Source organism: Dermacentor silvarum, chromosome 1, assembly GCF_013339745.2.
Source record: "Dermacentor silvarum isolate Dsil-2018 chromosome 1, BIME_Dsil_1.4, whole genome shotgun sequence".
In the NCBI taxonomy this organism is placed as follows: domain Eukaryota; kingdom Metazoa; phylum Arthropoda; class Arachnida; order Ixodida; family Ixodidae; genus Dermacentor; species Dermacentor silvarum.
The window spans coordinates 321,764,345-321,783,902 of NC_051154.1; the positions used below are offsets into that span (position 1 = coordinate 321,764,345).

Sequence of the window (19,558 nt, forward strand, 5' to 3'; positions counted from 1 at the left end):
GATCGCCATCACCACGACCATGCTACTCGGGAGGTGCAAGGTGGATGTCGCAAGGACGATCTCCGAGCCCTCGCCTGGAAAACTGACGTCAGCGACCTTTCGAGGCAAGGCTGCTGATACTGGACGTACCGAAGACCTCCAATCGAAGCGACCTCAGACCGACCGAGACTTGACGACGCCAGTGTCCCAGGCTGGAGACTTTTCCATGAACATACCTGTGCTGATCGACGGTCGCAATGTTACTGCCTTAATCGACACTGGCGCTGACTGTTCGATTATCAGCGGAAAACTGTCAAGCCATTTAAAGAAAGTTGTTATGCCTTCGACAGGGACGCATGTACGGACAGCTGGCGGACATGTCTTCGAACCGCTTGGTGTGTGCACTTCTTGGGTGCAAATTCAAAATTCTACGTTTCCGATCAGCTCCCTTGTTCTCCGAGAATGCTCCCGTGAATTAATACTCGGAATAGACTTTCTTCGAGAGTATGGTGCCATCATCGACCTCCGCTGACGCTGTATCTCGTTCTCTACAAAGAAAGCGATGACACGAGACGCCAGCCGCCGCACAGCCGCTCTTCGAATTTCCGACGACAGTGTCACGATACCACCGCATGCTAGTGTCATGATTCCGGTAACGTCCGAGGGCATACAAAAAGGCGAAGTCCTTGCAGAGTGCAACGTCTCCCTTCTACTTACCCTCGAAATTAGCGTGGCTCGAGGAATCATTGACGTTAGGGATGGCCAAGCTGACCTCTTGATCACCAATTTCACAAATGAGCACTGACACCTCTTCCGGGGCACTGCCGTCGCTTACGCTGAAGCCTGGGAGGACGTCATTGAGTGTTTCGCTTATGGAGAAAGCGACAGCGATAAAGAATGCATCCCAGATATCGACATCAATAACGAGCTGTCGGAGGACAATAAGGTGGCACTGTGGGGACTGTTGCATGAATTGAAGGACTGCTTTGCTCGATCGTCGAAAGTCAGTCAGACGCCAATCACGCAGCATAGGATAATTACTTACAACGATGCACGTCCTATTCACCAGCAGCCATGTCATGTTTCGCGGAAAGAACGAGAAGCAATTCAACGACAAGTCAAGGAAATGATTGACGATGGCGTCATCCAGCCTTTAAACAGTCCGTGGTCGTCACCGGTTGTCCTGGTAAAGAAGAAGGATGGCACTCTCCGCTTCTGTGTTGCATACAGAAAACTCAACAACGTCACAAGGAAGGACGTTTATCTGTTGCCGCGCATAGATGACTTGACCGGCTACGGCGAGCCAAGTATTTTTCCTCCCTTGACATGAAAAGTGGGTACTGGCAAATTGAGGTAGACGAGCGTGACCGGGAGAAAACAGCCTTTGGCACTCCGGATGGACTTTACGAGTTCCAAGTACTTCTGTTCGGACTGTGCTCTGCTCCGGCAACCTTACAACGGATGATGGACATGGTGCTCGCTGACCTAAAATGGCAAACCTGTCTCGTCTACCTGGATGATGTGGTCGTATTTTGAGGCAGCTTCTCCAGATATCTTAAGCGACTGTGGCAAGTGCTCGAGGCAATCCGATTGGCTAACCTCATGTTAAAGCCTAAGAAATGTCACTTCGGTTATGAAGAATTGAAGTTTCTTGGGCATGTCTTGAGCGCGGAAGGCATCCATCCCGATCCCGAGAAAACTGCCACTGTAGCTGCTCTTCCGACTCCTACAGACAAGAAAAGCGTTCGACGCTTCCTGGGATTGTACCCATATAACTGGCGCTTTATACGCATTTTTTCTAAAATTACTGCTCCACTTACTCGTCTGACTAGAGATGACACGCCGTTCATCTGGAGCTCTAAACAGAAGCAGCTTTCCCCGAGCTTCGACATCGCCTGGCATCACCCCCGGTTCTTGGACATTTCGACGAGGACGCAGAAACAGAAATTCATACCGACGCCCGTAACGTCGGTCTGGGTGCGGTGCTCGTACAGCGGCAGGAGAATGAAGAAAGGGTCATAGCTTACGCCAGTCGCACCCTATCACAACCCGAGTCCAATTACAGTACCACGGAGAAAGAGTGTCTTGCCGTCGTATGGGCACTTACCAAGTTTCGACCTTACCTCTATGGCCGCCCATTCAAAGTTGTGGCGGATCATCACTCCTTATGCTGGCTGGCAAACCTAAGAGACCCTTCTGGATGACTGGCATGGTGGAGCCTTCGCCTGCAGGAATACGACGTGACCATCGTGTACAAGTCAGGCCACACACATGACGATGCTGACACATTGTCGCGCGCACCTGTTGAACCTGCTGATCAGCAAATCTAAGACAGCTCTTTTCTCGGCGCCATAAGGAGGGCAGACGTATCGACAAGGCAGCGAGCAGACTGTGAATTGCGCCTTATAATTAAACATCTAGAAGGCCACAACGTCACTCTGCCCCCGCAAATTACTCGCGGTTTGTCGTCATTTTGTTCACGACAGGGCGTCCTTTGCAAGAATTCTGCTGCCAGCAACAACACCTATCTTTTAGTCCTACCCGCAGAGCTTCGTGATGAAATCCTGTTCGCATGCCACGACGAGCCTGCGTCTGGCCACTTGGGTTTCACTCGAACCCTTGCCAGGGTACGGAAATCGTACTACGGGCCGAAACTCGCCACTTGTGTTAAACAATACGTCCAAGCCTGCCGTGAATGCAATTGCTGAAAGTCAACGAATGTGAAGCCTGCGGGATTGCTGAATCCAATCGAGCCTCCTCGAGGGCCCTTTGATCAAGTCGGCCTGGACCTCCTCTGCCCGTTTCCATTGTCTACTTCCGGAAAAAAGTGGATAATCATCGCTACAGACTATTTAACCTGCTACGCTGAAACAAAGGCTCTTCCTAAAGGCACAGCTTCTGAGATTGCACAGTTTTTCGTACAGAATGGATGGCACAGGATGGCACCCCATCCTGTGTCATCACAGATCGAGGAGCGGCGTTTACGGCAAGGCTGCTTGAAGAAGTTCTTCAGCTTCACCACACACCGAAAGACGACTGCCTATAACCCTCAAGCAAATGGCTTGACCGAAAGGCTTAACAAAACAATGACCGACATGCTGTCGATGTACATAGATGTGCAGCATAAGACGTGGGACGAGGTACTACCGTACGTAACGTTCGCATACAACACCGCTACACACGAGACCACACGCTCACGCCGTTTGCTCTTGCTTACCGTCGTGAAGTGCAGATGATGTTAGAAGCCATGTTACCATGTGACCATTCTGACAATCTTGATGAAGACACAGCGTTTCGTGCAACGTGTCGAGGAAGCACGCCAACTAGCTCGCGTGAACATCAGGAAACAACAGTGTATTGACGCGCGACACTACAACTATTGACGCGCGACACTACAACCTCCGCCACCGACAAGTTGAGTACCAACCAGGTGACCAAGTGCTAGTTTGGACCCCGTCTGCCGTAAAGGCCTTTCGGAAAAACTTCTCAGTCGGTACTTCGGCGAGTGAGTGACCTCAATTATGAAGTTCTTCCGGACGGCACCCAGCCAGCACGACGCCGACAACCGCGGCCTGAGATTGTGCACGTAGTGCGGTTAAACCCATATCGCACACCCTAGTAGTTGTGGTTTCGGGACCATTACGTTTCTCCTGGGACAAGTCTTTCTGCCCGTTCATGTTTTGTTTAGCATTGACTCGATGCTCTTCTGGGAGGAGGGGTAATGCCACGCACTTGTGCCACATGCTCCCAGAAGAAGACCAGGACAGTCTTGTTCACGAGCTAGCACCTTGGTCTTTTTGTCGGTGCTGTGCTGCCCCTTTAGCGACTCGGACTTACCTAAACGGCATCTTTTGGAAGTCGCCTGTTGATTAAACGTGACAATATGTTCTCCGATCCATCCCCCTTTCCATGTGAACAGAAGCTGCTCAAGCAAGCAAGGGCGACTTGGAAGCGGAAGTACAGTCGCGGATGAAGCTCATGGGCCTTGGACGTGGGCGTCCTCTTCCCCGCGACTGATGAGTGGTGAGTTGCCTGTGCATCTGGATGCTGAATGGCTCTTTCATGGCTCTTTCACACCTTTCACGATTAGATCTTTTACAGGGACACTAAAGTGAAAAATAATGAGCTGTGTGAGTAGCTTACCCTTCCACAATACCTAAAAAGTCACTCTTATCACTAAGGCATGAAAACCCAGAAAAAGAGGAAAAATTTTAAGATTTGTGGCGATGACTTTAAAGGGGTCCTGAAACAATTTTGATGATAATGTACAAATGTACTAAGTCGTTGGGGTAGGTCCGCCTGATCATTAAGTGACACATTTAAGCACTCCGCATAAAGCGTGTAATTTATTATAAGGTTATTATTGCGCGCAAACAAACAGGGACGAAGAAAAGGAGACACAAGGACGAGCGCTTACCCAAGCGCTCGTCCTTGTGTCTCCTTTTCTTCGTCCCTGTTTGTTTGCGCGCAAAAATTTAAGAAAATGAATCTGTTCCAACTAGGCCGACTCGCAGTTATGTTATTATTGCTTTCTTTGCATTCATCCTCAGGGTTTGGTGCAGCTTCTTCTGGGTGCTTAGTCTAGAAAGATCGATAGATTTTGTTTGGGGGTTGTTTTTCCATTATAGCCAGAATTTTGCTAACTTACAATGAAGACAGCAGTTTATTGAAAAACTGTCCCATGCTGCCACACCATCGTTGATTCACATTAGGGCAAAAATGGCTACAATTGGGTGGCTGTGCTTGGCAAAGCTTTGTGTAGTGTCTGAAGGCTCTGATGTTGTGGTTGGCGGTCGCACTGTGTCTCATTTCCTCGTGCTCTTTGCAAGCGTCTATTAACCTAGTAATTCCCAGTCCCAGAAAACGCAAAGAAAACGGGAAGACAAGTGGTATGCTTGCATTTAAAATGCAAATAAAGATACAGACGTCATAAATATAGTCACAAACAGTTTTTATTAGAAATTACAGCTTGTTGCACATATGCAACACTGCGCAGTAATGGAACGTAATGTACAAGGAGAGCTAAAGGTTAGCTGAGGTTACACAATTTTTTTTTTTCGATTGCAAGAACGAAAGAATGATCCAAACTGGATTGTCATTAGGTGTTCTAAGCCTGGTGGAAATGGGTAAAACAATTACGGTCTTTGTTCAGGCACAGGTACACCTGGCACTTTGATCAAGAAATAGAGGTGTAGCCCCCTTTGCATGCTTTGCACCTGGTTCTGCGCTCGTTCCTATGTGGCCAATGCTTTGTTCCATCCTTTTCGGACGTCTTGTGGTACTGCACTGAGGACCTTCTTCACGAGCGGGAGATTTTCCTTAGATGGTCGTCCAGGTGCACGCTTTCTATAAAGTACCAATGCCGTCGCAAGCTCAGAGAGAAAGCTACACAGAGGCATTGTACTATTGCCTTGCTGTTGTGCATGACGTTTATGCAGAAACCATGCATTCAATGCGGCCACTTTGACGGTGTACCAGAAGATGTACATGTACCATTGCTTTGCCTGCATTGGGAAGCGATAACTGTAGCACATCTTGTCTAGGAGGTCAACACCACCCATTGACATGTACATTGGCACAATAGCAGGGCACTCAACTGGGATGTGCGTCTTCTGCTTTTTGTCCCATCTTTTTCCGATTGTTATTGGTTCAACGCCAACACAATTAAAAGTGAGTGTCACTGGCTTGTTGTCAAACCACTTCACGGCAACCATGTTTTGCTCACCACACAACACAACACAGAAGTCTAATGTGCCACGACCTTACTTTTTCATTTCTTTCTCATTCATCAGCATGCATGATTGCAGTCTGTTCTCTCTCACAGTGCTAATTTCAGACTTTTGGGGTGGGACTTCTATGCCAATTGCACCATTTTGATACAAATGCAAATTTCTGCACCAAACAGAATTAATTGACCGAAATTGCGCCACGCTGCGCCAGAACGGCTTTGGCATGTGCGCTCTGGCAGTGGCCGCAAACAGCGAGCGGATTCGTTCTCCGAAAATGAGTGCAGCCATTTACATTCCGCACAGCACGCGACGGCGCCTCCTGCACAATCTAATTTTCGTGCTTATAACACGGGACTTTTTGGCACTTCCTGCAAGTGGCTGGCGCGCCCACGGCCACTCCCGACTGTTGCTGCTGTCGGAATAGCTAGGGTGGCCAGTTTGCCCTGGTGCGCACACGTGCGCATCAGGGCAAACTGTGGCCGGTGAGATCTGCCTGTCACACAGTACAGAGGATTTCCCTGCAGCACAGTGACTTGACCACTCAGTGAGGAATGGTCACAGCTATGCTCTGGTATCCTTGGCAGCTTCACTGCCGCTGATCACTCGCTACCAATATCGTCGCTAGGCCTTTGTCGGTTCACTTCGAATATGTAGCAGACAGCGCTTCAGAACGAACTGCCGACGCTCCCAAGCAGCAATGTTTTGTTACCATTGTTGCCGATTCATACCTGCCAAGTCTCCCGGATTTGGACCACTTCTTCTGGTTGTACGGTTGACAGGAAAATCTCCCGGAAACTGCTGTTGTGTCCCGTTCCTGCATCTAGCGCTCTGTTAGGCCACATTGGCAAAAAAATCCAACCCAATCTAATCCATCATTTGCATCATACTGCAGGCCACACAGGCTGCAGTATGATGTAAATAAATAAAAATCAAATAATCTAGCTGGAAGTTCATCGCGCAAAAAATTGTTAAGAAAGTAGTATGGAACCCTATACATGCGCTATTTTGTTAACCGCACAGCCGCTCCTTACGCTGACGGGGTTGTTTGGTGCCCTAGTGGTCCTAGTCTCTTAGCCAGCGAAAGCTGCCTACAACTAGCAACACTAGACTCCATCGTTCTTCTCGGTGTCAGCCGCTCTGGCATTGCGTAGGCCTATGGTCAGTCATGGGTTTAAAAGCAAGGAGTGCTAGCGCACAAAGTATCTTCAAGTATTTTGAATGTAGTGCTCGGCCGAAGTGATGCTCGGTAATTTGTTAATAACACAGAGCAATGCAGAGTGCGAGTGGCAATTTAACATTGTGAAAAATATGAGGACACAGTGCCGCTCGTCCAAGACGCTGGGAAACATCAACCTGGCAAAATGTAAAAGAAATGGAATTTCTTACAATCAATCATTATCTGAAGCATTTCTCAACATGTTCCGTGGTTGCTTAGTGACATAATACTGGCTGGCACAGGGTAGCCAGCCGGTATTTACACTGGCTAACCTCCTTGTCTTTCTTTCCCTTTCTTTCTCTCTTGGCATTGTGCTGCTAAGCAAGAGTTCGCGGGATCAAATATCGGCCATGGCGGCTGCATTTAATTGTGGGTGAAATGCAAAAACACTTGTATGCCGCCCATTGGGTGCACGATAAAGAACCCTAGGTGGTCGAAATTAAGCCAGGGTTCCCCACTATGGCGCGCCTCATAATCAGATGGTGGTTGTGGGACGTAAAACCCAAGAACCTAAATTTTGAATAATTGTTGAAGGCAAAATTAGCAACAACAAAATGCTTGCACAAGTGAGACCTTGATGTTCATACTCGTATGGTCATTTTGTATATGTGTACATAAACGTGCAATGAAGTTTGGCTGGGAGTACTTGGAAATATCGACATTGGGGGGGGGGGGGTTGTAACCTGCTGACCCCCCCCCCCGGTCGGTAGATCTCCCGGGTCCAGTTTCCCCAAACATGGCAAGGGTATGCCGATTTACCTTCTGCTCGCAATAATTTCACACGAAGAAGAAAACATGCTCATATTTGCGGCACCGCCAGCTGCAATGCCAGCATGGCTGAGCCGCGGTACGCTGTCGTGCACTGCAGCTAAGCTTGACTTGTATTGGAACTCTCGTTAGCGCTAAACATTTGACTGTGGACATGGTTTTTAAGAAAGTGAACATTACATGTCACTTTACTCTAGCAGACATTATTTTGCATAACGAGTGTTAGTGTCACCACTCGCGGCAACGTGCCGGTGCAGCGTCGATGCGCTATTTCTGGAGAGTGATAAACTGTGCTAACAAATGTTTGGGTTAATAAGGTAATGCTAAATAATATTTTAATTCTATTCCCAGTGCACTTTTTTTCTGGGAGGAAAGTTTCGTTGTCACCATCTTGAATTTTGATGCCATTCTGCATACCTGCCAACTCTTCCGAATTTTCCCTAAAATGTACGAATTTGGACCCGTCTTATGATTTTACGAATGTCCGCTCAATTTTTACGGAAAAGTGGTCATATTCGCAAAATTATTTTTAAAATTCCTAATAAAGTCACACCGTTGCTGGTGAGCGGGGGCGCCATTTACATAGGGGCGCATAGAGATGGGGGTGTGCGCCGTAACCTTTATTGTCTGCAGAGTAAGGACATTTTTCACTCTGTGACGTTGCCTTCATCATCGGGTCGTTGGACGACCCGATGATGGCCGGACGTCACTGGTTGTCGTTACTCTCAACATAGAGACCCACCTGTACGTAAGTGACACCCAGAGATGATGGCGATTTCAGGTGGATGCAGCAGGCACAATTTCTGTATCGGAGGCTGTGGCTTGTCGTCTCGCCTGTCACATTCGCTAGGCTTTTTTCCCGAGTATGACCTGTTTTGTGCGATGTGCTGCTGCATCAGGCGCAGTGCGACTCCGGTGTTTCGTAGCCGTAGCGGCTGTGAAGTGTGATGGCGTGCTCGAAGCCTCGTCAGAGTACTAGACTCCATCAGTACTTCCAAGTGTGCTTGTGAAGTCGTACTCCTCGGCAGAAGTCACGTGCTCCCCCCCCCCCCCCCCCAGGTCGCGAGTTGACGAATTTGAGTCTTGAGGTTTGCAGGTATGCGTTCTGGGATAGCGCCCCCCCTAACTTTGCCGGTAATTTCAACTTGCTTGAGGGGGGCTGCTTGCTCAGGATATTACGGTAGACACTACAGAGTTTCAGTGGAAGATTGGCACGCAAATTTAATAAGCGGTACTTGTGGCAACATCTGGGGGGGGGGGGTATTCTGTAAGTGTCCACCTAGTAGAGATCTACATTTCGTCCAGTTGGCTCGGCTGCGCAGCACTTCAGCAGCAGTTGAAATGGACATGTCTGCTGGGTGGACACTTACAGAATGCCCCCCCCCCCGGTGACGCTATGCTTAACCTGATCAAGTGGGCCTGTTATGGTTGTGTACATCTGTCAATGCGCATTTTTCAGTGTGAACTACCTAGTGCCACAGTTTTTTCTGCTAAGAAGTGTAGCAGAAAGGCGGCCGAAGTACATTCTGGTTTGAATACAGCATCATCATATGCCTTTACCAAGCTGCCCTTTTTTTTAGTTTCTATTGTGATACTCTGCTAATACTGTAATGTCAAAGCATGTAAAATATTGGCCAGAACCTGTGTGCCAGTTTACTTTATTGTCAAAACATATTTTTTATTGATAAATTTTTCGCATCATGCGGTTAGCACCGAAAGGGACACTGTAGACCAACACTAAATCAGATGACTGGCAAAATATTCTTTGAAAACTATATTATCTTTGTTTGCACAATAATATGCTGATTATTACACAAGAAAATGAGTCAGTCTCATTTTTAAATTTCACATCGAAATAAGCACTGGTACGTGAGCGGGACATCACACCTTTCATAGTATTTTTTTGCGATGGCAATTATATGGACACTCCAAGCGCATTCCTGCCGTCGTCGTTGCAGTGAGGTTCCGTATAAAGGCCAGTGATTCCACTCCTGCGCCAAAGTGCGCCAAATGGGATTTACTGCGCCATCCTGATACAATCGGCGAAAATTGCGCCAGACAGTGTTGGATTTGACGGCGTCTATCGCCGACAATTGCACCACCGGGTAATTAAAACGTGCAACGTGATAATAGGGCGAGCCTTAGTTTCAACCTTAGTTGCGAACAGGAGACAAAACAGCACTAGCATGTGCATCCCGATTAAGCCACAGCGCTACGCATGGCGCCGACGCGGCGTCTGCCTTGCAAGGCAGCTCGACAGCAAAGTGTGGTTTCTGCTGAGGCTCGTGGCTTCAGGGTCAATTGGTGATTCATCGGCGGACGTTATCTACTCCGGAAACGCAGCTAGTACAGTAGAACCCAGCTGATACGTTTGTCACGGGACCGTAAAAAACAAAAAAAAAAACTTAAGAGCCGAGAAACATAAAAAATTAAGAAAAGAGAGCAGTTTTTAACTGCACACAATAATATTTTAATTCTTACATGTGAAAAAAAAGTCGTAGTTTCGCCCGAAAGCCGAAGCATCGATTGCATTTGTAAATTAGTAGACAGCTATACAAATTAAGGATAGTAGTTTTATCGTCTGTACAAACTTGTAAACATTCGCTTATTGACTATATTAACAAGCCTGGTGTCAGCGCACACAGGCAAACATGCACACATCACACTTGATGAGTGCGGACACGTGCTGTCAAACGCTAGCTTGAGGAAATAACGCAGCAGCAGCGAGCAAAGTGACCTTCGTGCTGCTGTCTATCGCTTCAACGCAAACTGAGCGCCGAGAACACACAGTATGCAAAAAGCTACGAGCCGCCGACACACCTACACTGCCTAGACTCTACCCCCAATGCAAATCGCTTACTTGATCGTATCAAGTGACCTTGGCGTATCTTGTGACCGGGCGCAAGGGGAACTGGCGACTCAATCTCCCATGCGAAAGGAGGAAAGCGGGAAGGCAGTGCGGGAGAGAGGGTGCACAGCTTCTATGCTCTGCCAGGAACGGCATACTTGTACTTTGCCCGGCTGAGGGCTGTCGCACGCACCGTATCTTGAAAGCGATCTCCACATGGCTCTGGCCTTTGTATGCGCTGTGCTTACGCCGCTCAGTTTCCGTTGAAGCGATAGACCACATGAACCTTCGTCACTGCTCCTGCTACTCTTGTTCACGCCAGCGTTTTGACAGTGTTTGTCTGCGGTCATCGAGTGTGATCTATTCGTTTGCTTGAGCGCGCTGACACCATGCTTGTTAGTTCAGTTAGTAAGCGAATGTCTCCAAGTTTATGCAGCCCATAAAACTACTATCCTTACTACGTATACTCCACTAGTATATTTGCTATTGCAATTGATGCTTCACCTTTCGGGTGAAACTGCGACTTTTTTTTGTTTTTAGCCACATTGGCTTAGTTAACCTCTTCACTACCGAAAAACATGTTGGCAAGAGAATGAGTAGCTGTGTTTCTAATTTTATTTCACTCTATTTCAAGAGCTCACAGATCAAAAGTTGGGGACATAAGTATTTGAAGCCAGCAAGCCAGGTCCACAAATGTTAATACAAGTTGTGAAGACATCTTGTGAGCTTCTCGCAGCCATTTTCTTTTTTTTTAAGTCTCCTGCCTCAGCCGATATTCGACACCCTTCTTTAGAAGCAGAATAAACCATGATGCAGCATGGCTGGCAAACGAGCATGATTTGAATGCCTCGGAACTTTTCGCTGAGATGTACTTGGCTTTAAAAAAAGTCACAGGCCTGCGCAGCACATGCAACACAGTCGCAGCGTAAACTGGAGGAGCAGCTCCATAGGAGACTGTCGTAAATGGCTTGAACAGGGTAACTGCAATTAGCTAGTGCACGGAAAGTAGTGTTTTAATTTGCACACATTTATTAAAACCTACTCAGGTGTGCTTTATTATTCAAAAAGTAGGTCGTAAAGCACATGTAGCGGGGCACGGGTCTTCGCATTCAGTGAAGTCTCTTTGCATCGTATTCATGAGAACGAACTAAACTGTCCACCCAGCATCGACGATGAGCTGCGGCTTGTGCTGCTCTCTGCACAGCAGTCTGCCGACCCCAATGTTGCCTGGTTGCAGCCGCATGCGCAGCTCTACAATTCACTTCAGCAGTTCATACATTGTGAGGAGGTGCGATAACGTGTACCGAGGAGTAAACGCAGGTATCCAGACTAAATGGTGCACATATAACATCGCTTGACACGTGGTACAATATGATGCAACTGCTACATGTCGTGACACCTGCTGCAATACAACGCAACTGCAATGCAAAGTGTGCACGTATCGACGCTACGTGGCACAGTCGTAGAGTAGCTGACTCCTGTGCAGGGGGCCCAGGTTCGATCCTGGCAAGAACTGTTTTTTTTTTCTCATTCCTGGCGATAGCTGCGCGATGGACACCGGCAGCTGTGCACATTGCCAACCGAAACAGCTATTGGATTGAGCCTATAACAGCTTATGCGCTAAGTGTTCACAAATGTGGACACTGGTAGAGAACAAGATTTGCGAAAGCGCTCGCAGCCATGTTTTACAACGGCTGCCTCAGCCAAGATGTGGCTTCCTGCTTTGGAACTTGAGTAAACCATGGTCCATGCTAAGAAAGGTGTGCAACTTTACTGTCTCACAGCTTTTTGCTTAGGTGTACTTTAGTAAAATTGTCCACAAGTGCAGACACTGGTAGTGAAGAGGGTAAAGTTCCCGTTACTTGCCAGTTTCAGTCTTGCCCGGCTTGCCAGGCCCTTTTAGAATGTGGTGTAGTCTACTTTTACCGATAAACAATTAACTAGGCCCTAGCAAAGATCTCAAAATCTTTGATGTTACAGCGAGATGGTGTAGTAACGTCAAGGCGATGTTGTCACCTGTCCTTTATTTTTTTAGTCTTTTCTGCATTACTAAACCTATTCGCTTAACTAGGACTTTTTTGGTATTGTAGAAAGGCAATTTACTTGTACAGGGGAAATCATTCTTCTCTTTAGGGTCCTTTTAAGGTTGACTTGATCTATTTCCTGTGTTGGTTTTAAATGCATGTGGGTTATTTTATTTTTTATTTTTTGCAGGCATCAGGATGCCCTCAGCAGCTCCTGGGCACAGCGCTCTGTACAGGCGACGGAGATGTGTTTGATTGAACAGACACCTACGAGCTTCCTTAATGCAGTTTTTAAGATGTAACAGTAGTGCAAAGGATAAACTTCTGAAGTCATTCTTTACATCACATCATTTTTAATCATCATGTCAAACTGCGCATGCACATGAGCAGCCATCAGCTGCAGTGATTTATGCATAGCGTAGTACTCTTTGTTATTCACTCATTGTTCAACTTTTAAAGCTTTGTGTTGTCTCTCCCAATCATTCTGTTTTTGGTGTGGCCAAGTGCCTATTAAATGGAGACACTGGTTTGAAATTTTTTTTTAATTTTCAATATTTCCAACTGAAATTCTTACACAATATGTATTTTTCACAGCTGAAAACAAATATGCAATTAGATTTGGGCTATGTATCGTTGGCACCTGAGCAAGGCGACACACAGTGGATGGGCATCAAGACTGGCTTGTCTCTTTATTAAGTGCTCTTTTATAGCATCGTACGAGAGGGTGCCGCATGCGCCGAAGTGGTTAGGGGAAAGGATGCGCACGCTATCAGCTAGTCTGCTTCCGTGATAGCCAAGTATGATACATCTCCTTTCCCTTAACGAGAAAAAGCAAAAAAAGAAAGGAAGAACTTTATGACCACAAAGTAAGAAAGAATAGCTAGGAGACTTGATGAAAATTAGCTTCATATTGCAGCCGTTGGGGCTTGTTGCGCTGACGGGTCGACCTGCGGGGCTCTGCTTCCAACGCCTCCACTTTGGGGAAGACCTGTCTGTTGGCTTGCAGATGACCAATGAACCCGGGTGCACTTTGGCCTTGTTCTGGAAGCTCCCGTCTTTTGTTTTGTAGGCTATCATTTTCAGCGTTGCTGTTGTCGTCATCTTCGTCTATCCTGCGGTATTTTTCCTGCGTTTGAAGCAAGTGTTGTCGGTTACGCCTTAGAAGCCTTCCATCCTCTGTCTCCACGATATGGGACTGGGGAGCCACTTCTTGAAGCACTCTTGCTTTATGTGACCAGTTGTCGTCCAGTATTCGCACCGTGTCTCCTTGGTGCAAAGGGTTCAACGTTTTGCCCTTGGCCTGTTGTTGATGCTTGTGTATTGGGCATCCCAGCTCAGTGCTGTATTCCGGAACGTTTGTGCATAGGTGTCGTCCCTGTAACAGTTGGGCAGGTGAATGGCCATCCTCTGGAACAGACACATGATAAGATAAGAGTCCTAACCAAAAATTGTCGCACGATTTAGTGGTGTTTTTCATGATGCGCTTAACTATTTGTACTCCCTTTTCAGCAGGTCTATTTGATCTCGGAAATCGCGGGTTTGATGTAATGTGCTCAAAATCATATCACCTTGCGAAGTCTGCAAACTCTTTGGATGCAAATTGAGGCCCATTATCTGTTAATACTTGCACAGGGATACCGTAGCGCGCGAATATCGCGGATGTTTTCTGTACCACCTCATGGGCCATCATTGTAGACAATTTTTCCACTTCAGGAAAATTGGAGTGCGCATCAAACACTACTATGTGCTCATCCCCGGCAAAATGAAATATGGTGACGAAATACTTCTATTGACGCCCCTTCGCACGCCTGGTTTGTGCGACAAGTTCCAGCCGCGTTTCATCGGGCCCTACATCGTCCTGGAGCAGACATCACCCGTCAATTATTGCGTGACTCCTGTTGTCGCCGCCACAGACCACCGTTGTCGCAGCACCGAGGTCGTTCATGTCTCCCGCATGAAACCGTTCACGCGGCGGTCTTCGTCGCCTTGACTTGCGGCCAGGATGGCCGCTTCCACGTGGGGGGGGAATTAGTGTGGGCGTTTATTACGCACGTCTTCTTCATCTGTATATTATCATTATCACCCTACGTTGCGCGATCCTCATCTTCAGTTATGTGTGATCATCATCATCGGGTGTGTGCTTTTGCTGGTTCGCTGCCAAGTACTCGGGCCGAATAAACGTCGTGCCAACAGAGACGCCATAATACCTACTCTGTACCACGGCGTACTGGGTGTCGGGCGCAAAATAAGGGGCTCAGACTGCTGCTTGTACGCATTTTTGGCATGTGTAGCATGAACATATCATTTATTCAATGCTACCGTCTAGCGCGCGCTCTTGTTCCCTTGCACTTACTCATTCCCAGATGACCTGCGTGCACCTTTGTTATCATTTCGCTTCTCATGGACTTGGGTATGACAATTTTGCTTCCTTTAAGCAGTATCCCGTCAATGACATATAGCTCAGCCGTAAACGGACGTAATTCCCCTTCAACCGCTGTTCCACGCGACAGTTGATGCATTACAGTACTCAGATAGGGATCTGATAGTGTCTCGTCCTGAAGGCGACGTTTTGTTGATGGGGTTACCATGCACGAGATGACACGAACTGCATGAACCTCGATGTCCTCCGTTGCTTCCGGGTTTGGTGAAAGGGTGGGCGCATGCGAGAGCATATCAGCCAGGAGCAGGTCCTTTCCAGGAACGAACTGCAAGTCATAATCGTATTTTAGAAAGCGAACAAAGAAACGCTGTAGTCTGGGTGGCATTTCTCCGGTGTATTTTTTTGCGATGGCCAACAACGGTCAGTGGTCCGTCTCTATGAGGATCTTGCGGCCATAAGTAAACTGGTGGAATTTTTCACAGGCGAACACTATGCCAAGCGTTTCCTTCTCAATTTGCAATTATCGCGTTTCGCTATCAGTTAGCGTTCGCGAGGCATACATAACTGGGCGCCATTCATTCTGGTGTTTTTGCAATAGCAATGCGCCAATGCCGATGGCTGACGCGTCTGCCGAGATCTTTGTTTCTTTAGTTTCATCAAAAAAAGCCAGGAGCGGCGGAGATGTTAATGCCTCGCAGACGTTTTGGCACTCGCGCTCATGGGCTGTGGTCCACTCAAAAACGGTATCGTCCTTGACGAGGCTTCGTAGCAGCGCCGTTTTATCGCTTAAGCTGGGTACATACTTTCGAAAGTATTTAACAACACCCAATCATTCTTCTCACAGCATTTTTGTCTTCTGGCGCGGGCATGGCTCGGACGCCTTCAATCAATTCGGGGCTTGGGCGCACGCCGCCTTCATTGATTATGTCACCTAGAAATGTTATCTCCTTCATACCAAACACACAATTTTCAGGATTAAATGTGAGTCCTGCTTTTTCTGCCTTTTCTAGCGCGGCATGCAAACGTTGGTCATGCTGGGTTTTGTCAGTACCCCAAATGAGGACGTCGTCGACGTAAATGCGGACTCCTGGGATACTTTCAAAGATCTCAGTCAGTGTCTTTTGAAAGACCTCACTGGCAGATGAAATGCCGAACGGTAGCCTTAGGAACCGATATCGCCCAAAGGGAGTGGCGAATGTGCAGACGCACGATGTAGCTTCATCAAGGGGTATCTGGTGAACACCCGAGTTGGCATCCAGTCGCGAAAAAAATCGAGCCCCTGACAGCTCACTTTCTATATCTTCACGGGTAGGCATCGGGTATAGTGCTCGCGTAATATATTTTTGTTTACTTCTCTAGGGTCCATGCATACTCGGAGAGCGCAGTCGTATTTTCGTACCACAACCGGGGGACTTCCCCATTCGGTGGGTTCTTCAACTTTTACGATGATGGACGCTTTCTCCATGCGTGCCAGCTCATCACGCAATGGTTGCTTCAGTGCCAAAGGTACTTTCTGAGCAGGTTGTACGACTGGAACCGCGTCTGGTCGCAGAACCATCTTGTACTTTCTTTGCACGCAGCCCGTTCCGTGAAACAGATGCGCAAATTTTGTTTCTATCCCTGCTTCACCACTTTGCTTAACTGAGTTGATATTTGCTGGGACAATGCCGAACTCGATGCATGTGCTCAGGCCAATGATTGCTTGGCGTCCTTTCTTGACGATAAAGAAGGCAGTATCTCTTGTACCGTTCATCTCTAGTGCTTTAGTGGCAACACCGAGATGCTTCATCTCGGAACCGTTGTAGGCAGTCAGCACTGCTGTGCTCTGGCGCAACGCGTTCACTTTTGAGATGCGCTGAAAGATACTAAGCGGAATCAAGTTGGCCTTGGAACCTGTATCGACTTTCATTTCTATCTCGTGACCAGAGACCTTGCCACGCACTATCCAGTCTTTTCCTGGTTTTGTGCTTATGCCACAGATGCTGACGTCAAGAACATCAAAGCTATCTTCATGATCTTCCTGAATGCCATGAACTTGCGGGTTCTTGCAGCATGATGAAAAGTGATTCTTCTTTTTACATGCGCAGCAGGTTTTTCCGTAGGCTAGGCATTGCCATGGCGCATGCACCCGACCACAGTGCTTCCACCGGCCTTTCTGTTCTTTGGCGCGTTCATATCGGCGAGAGTAGTCCATTTGCATGCGCTCGGTGGCCCATGCGACTTTTCACATGTTTTCGGCTTTTTGTAGAGTCAAGGTTTTGTCCCGCAACATTTTCTCTCGGACAGTCTTTTTATTAGTCACGAATACAATCTAGTCCCTAATGAGCGACTCTTCAAGGGTCCCGAAATTGCAAAGTTTGGCTTGCGTCCTCAGATAACGTGCAAACCGCTCGAATTGCTCTCCCTCATCTTGAAGTCGCATACGGAAAACATGACGTTCGTTAACTTCGTTCCCTTGCTCAATACAGTATGCGTCAAACTTCCGCACTAGTGTCTCGTAGTCATCCTTGAGCTCACCTTCGGCGAATGTGAAGTTGTTATAGACCTCAAGCGCTTCGTCACCCGCGGCGCTCAGGAGGATAGCCGCCTTGACCGCTTCTGTCTTGGGATGGTCTGTCGAGGTAGCCGTCAGGAATAGGTCCAGTCTTTGCTTGAAGAGTTCCCAGTTCCTTCCGATGTTGCCGGTCAACAGTAGTGGGCAGGGTAGTTTTAAGGCGTCCATGGCTTGCTTCCTGCCGCGCGGCTGCGGGCACTTCTGACACCATATATTGTTGGCGCCTGAGCAAGACGACACACACAGTGGATGGGCATCAAAACTGGCTTGTCTCTTTATTAAGTGCTCTTTTATAGCATCGTGCGAGAGGGTGCCGCATGCGCCGAAGTGGTTAGGGGAAAGAGGGATGCGCTCTCTATCATCTAGTCTGCTTCCGTGATAGCCAAGTATGATACAGGCTATCACTCCCAGATTTTAAAATATTGACTGTTCCATAAACTTACATTCTGCCCAGCCTTTTGACAGCTTTCTCTTAAAATATTGCTACTAATTTGGTATGACAGTACTCTACAAAGAGCAGAGTGTGCAGGAAAACCATAATTTTATTTTTAGCTTCATTGGTTCAAGAGTTATGGCCTTATCAAGTATACTCATCAGAAATCTGAAACTGTTGCTTAATATTATTGGTAATTAAATCAGTGTTCTATATAAAAATGTCAAATTCTTGGGTTTACTTGCACTAATCAATGTACAAGCTTTCAAATGCTGCAAGAATTATCAAAATCCGACACCTACATCAAAAGATACTGCAGGCAATGGCCTAGGATGTGATGAAAAATGTTTTGAGAAAACGAGAAAGGAAGTTTAGGAACATGGTGAGCATTTTTATTCAACAGGAGAAGGTGGGAATTAGTGTACTAATGATGCTAGAAGCCACCAGGAGCGTAGTCATGATCATTTTCCTTGGTGCGCTTTCTTTTCATTGCACGCCTGAAGTTTGCAGCATGTGCATGCTTCTTCTCGGATGCCACTAGTCGGCGACTGTCCTTTTCTGAACATCTTTCAGATGCTACGGCATTCTGCTGCAGGTGCAGTTTAGTATTGCTGCATCTGCTCTCCCTTTGCCTGCATTAAACCTTGTGACTGCTTCGGCCACAGCATCTTCCACAGTGAAAAGGGAGGCATGTTTGTTTTTCAACACGAGCGACCAAATGACAGAGTGCAGGCTCTCGTTCAGGTTTTGTGTTTTGCCTCTCTGACAACGCTTCACCAATTTTTTGTCGGAGAGGTGCGTGTACACAGGCAGCAAGGCATCAACAACATGCTCCGGCAGGTTGTAGCGATGCTTTGGAGGAAGTCTCCTGCTTGGCAACAGCCCTGTTGTACTTGCACCAGGATTCTTCACCACTTGGGCAATGTGAGTGCTTTGGGCTTGCATCAGTAGATGCTACATGATAAAAAGTTGCCCAAACAGCATTGTGCATGGCTTTGATGTTTCCTTGATGAGTTTTCAAAGCCCATCCATAATATGTAGTGAGCTTCGTGACCAGCTCGCCCGTGAGTTAGCCCTTACCACCAAGGCTTCGCTTTCCTTCAGCTCTTTGTTTCAAAGAGCTGTGCCCATGCGCTTATGCACATGGTTGACACAGTCCTCTTTTTCTATTGGCACAAAGCCTGTGTCTCCCGCAGGCTATTGAAGGTCCGGCTGTCTCCATCACATAACATGATTGTGTAGCAGAGTAGCAGAGCCTATGCCTTTCTAATGAGCAGCCCAATAAAATTTGTGCCGCTTCCACCTCCATTTGGCCTGACTTACTGGAGGTGTTCTTTTGGCAACTGTGGCAAGCTAGCCACTCTCCATACCTTGGGTCATCCTCCTTCGGTCCTAGCTGGCACCCCAAACAGAAGTTCGATAGGACGACGAAGTCAAGGGCACATCCCATAAATAGCTCGATCACTGTCCCAACACAAATATGGGATGAGTGGCCCCTGGTCAACCAAGTCCCATCAAAGGAAACAGCGATGTTTCGAGGATTTTCATAGTTCAGATCAGCATACAGCGTTCTCACGGTGCTCGCGCAGTCGTCAATAACGAGCACGGCAGCCTTCTGCGAGGCAGG

At 47.5% G+C, this 19,558-nt stretch overlaps 1 protein-coding gene across 1 annotated transcript in view; it reads left to right on the forward strand.

Moving 5' to 3' along the window:
* LOC125942272 (uncharacterized) overlaps positions 1-13,066 on the forward strand; it is a 119,872-nt gene extending 106,806 nt beyond the window's left edge. Inside the window, exons 8-9 of the mRNA XM_049660439.1 lie at positions 3,899-4,002; positions 12,755-13,066. Of these exons, the coding sequence (XP_049516396.1) occupies positions 3,899-3,996 (98 nt within the window). The 3' untranslated portion in view covers positions 3,997-4,002; positions 12,755-13,066. The remainder of the gene's footprint in view (positions 1-3,898; positions 4,003-12,754) is intronic.
* Positions 13,067-19,558: the final 6,492 nt, after the last annotated feature.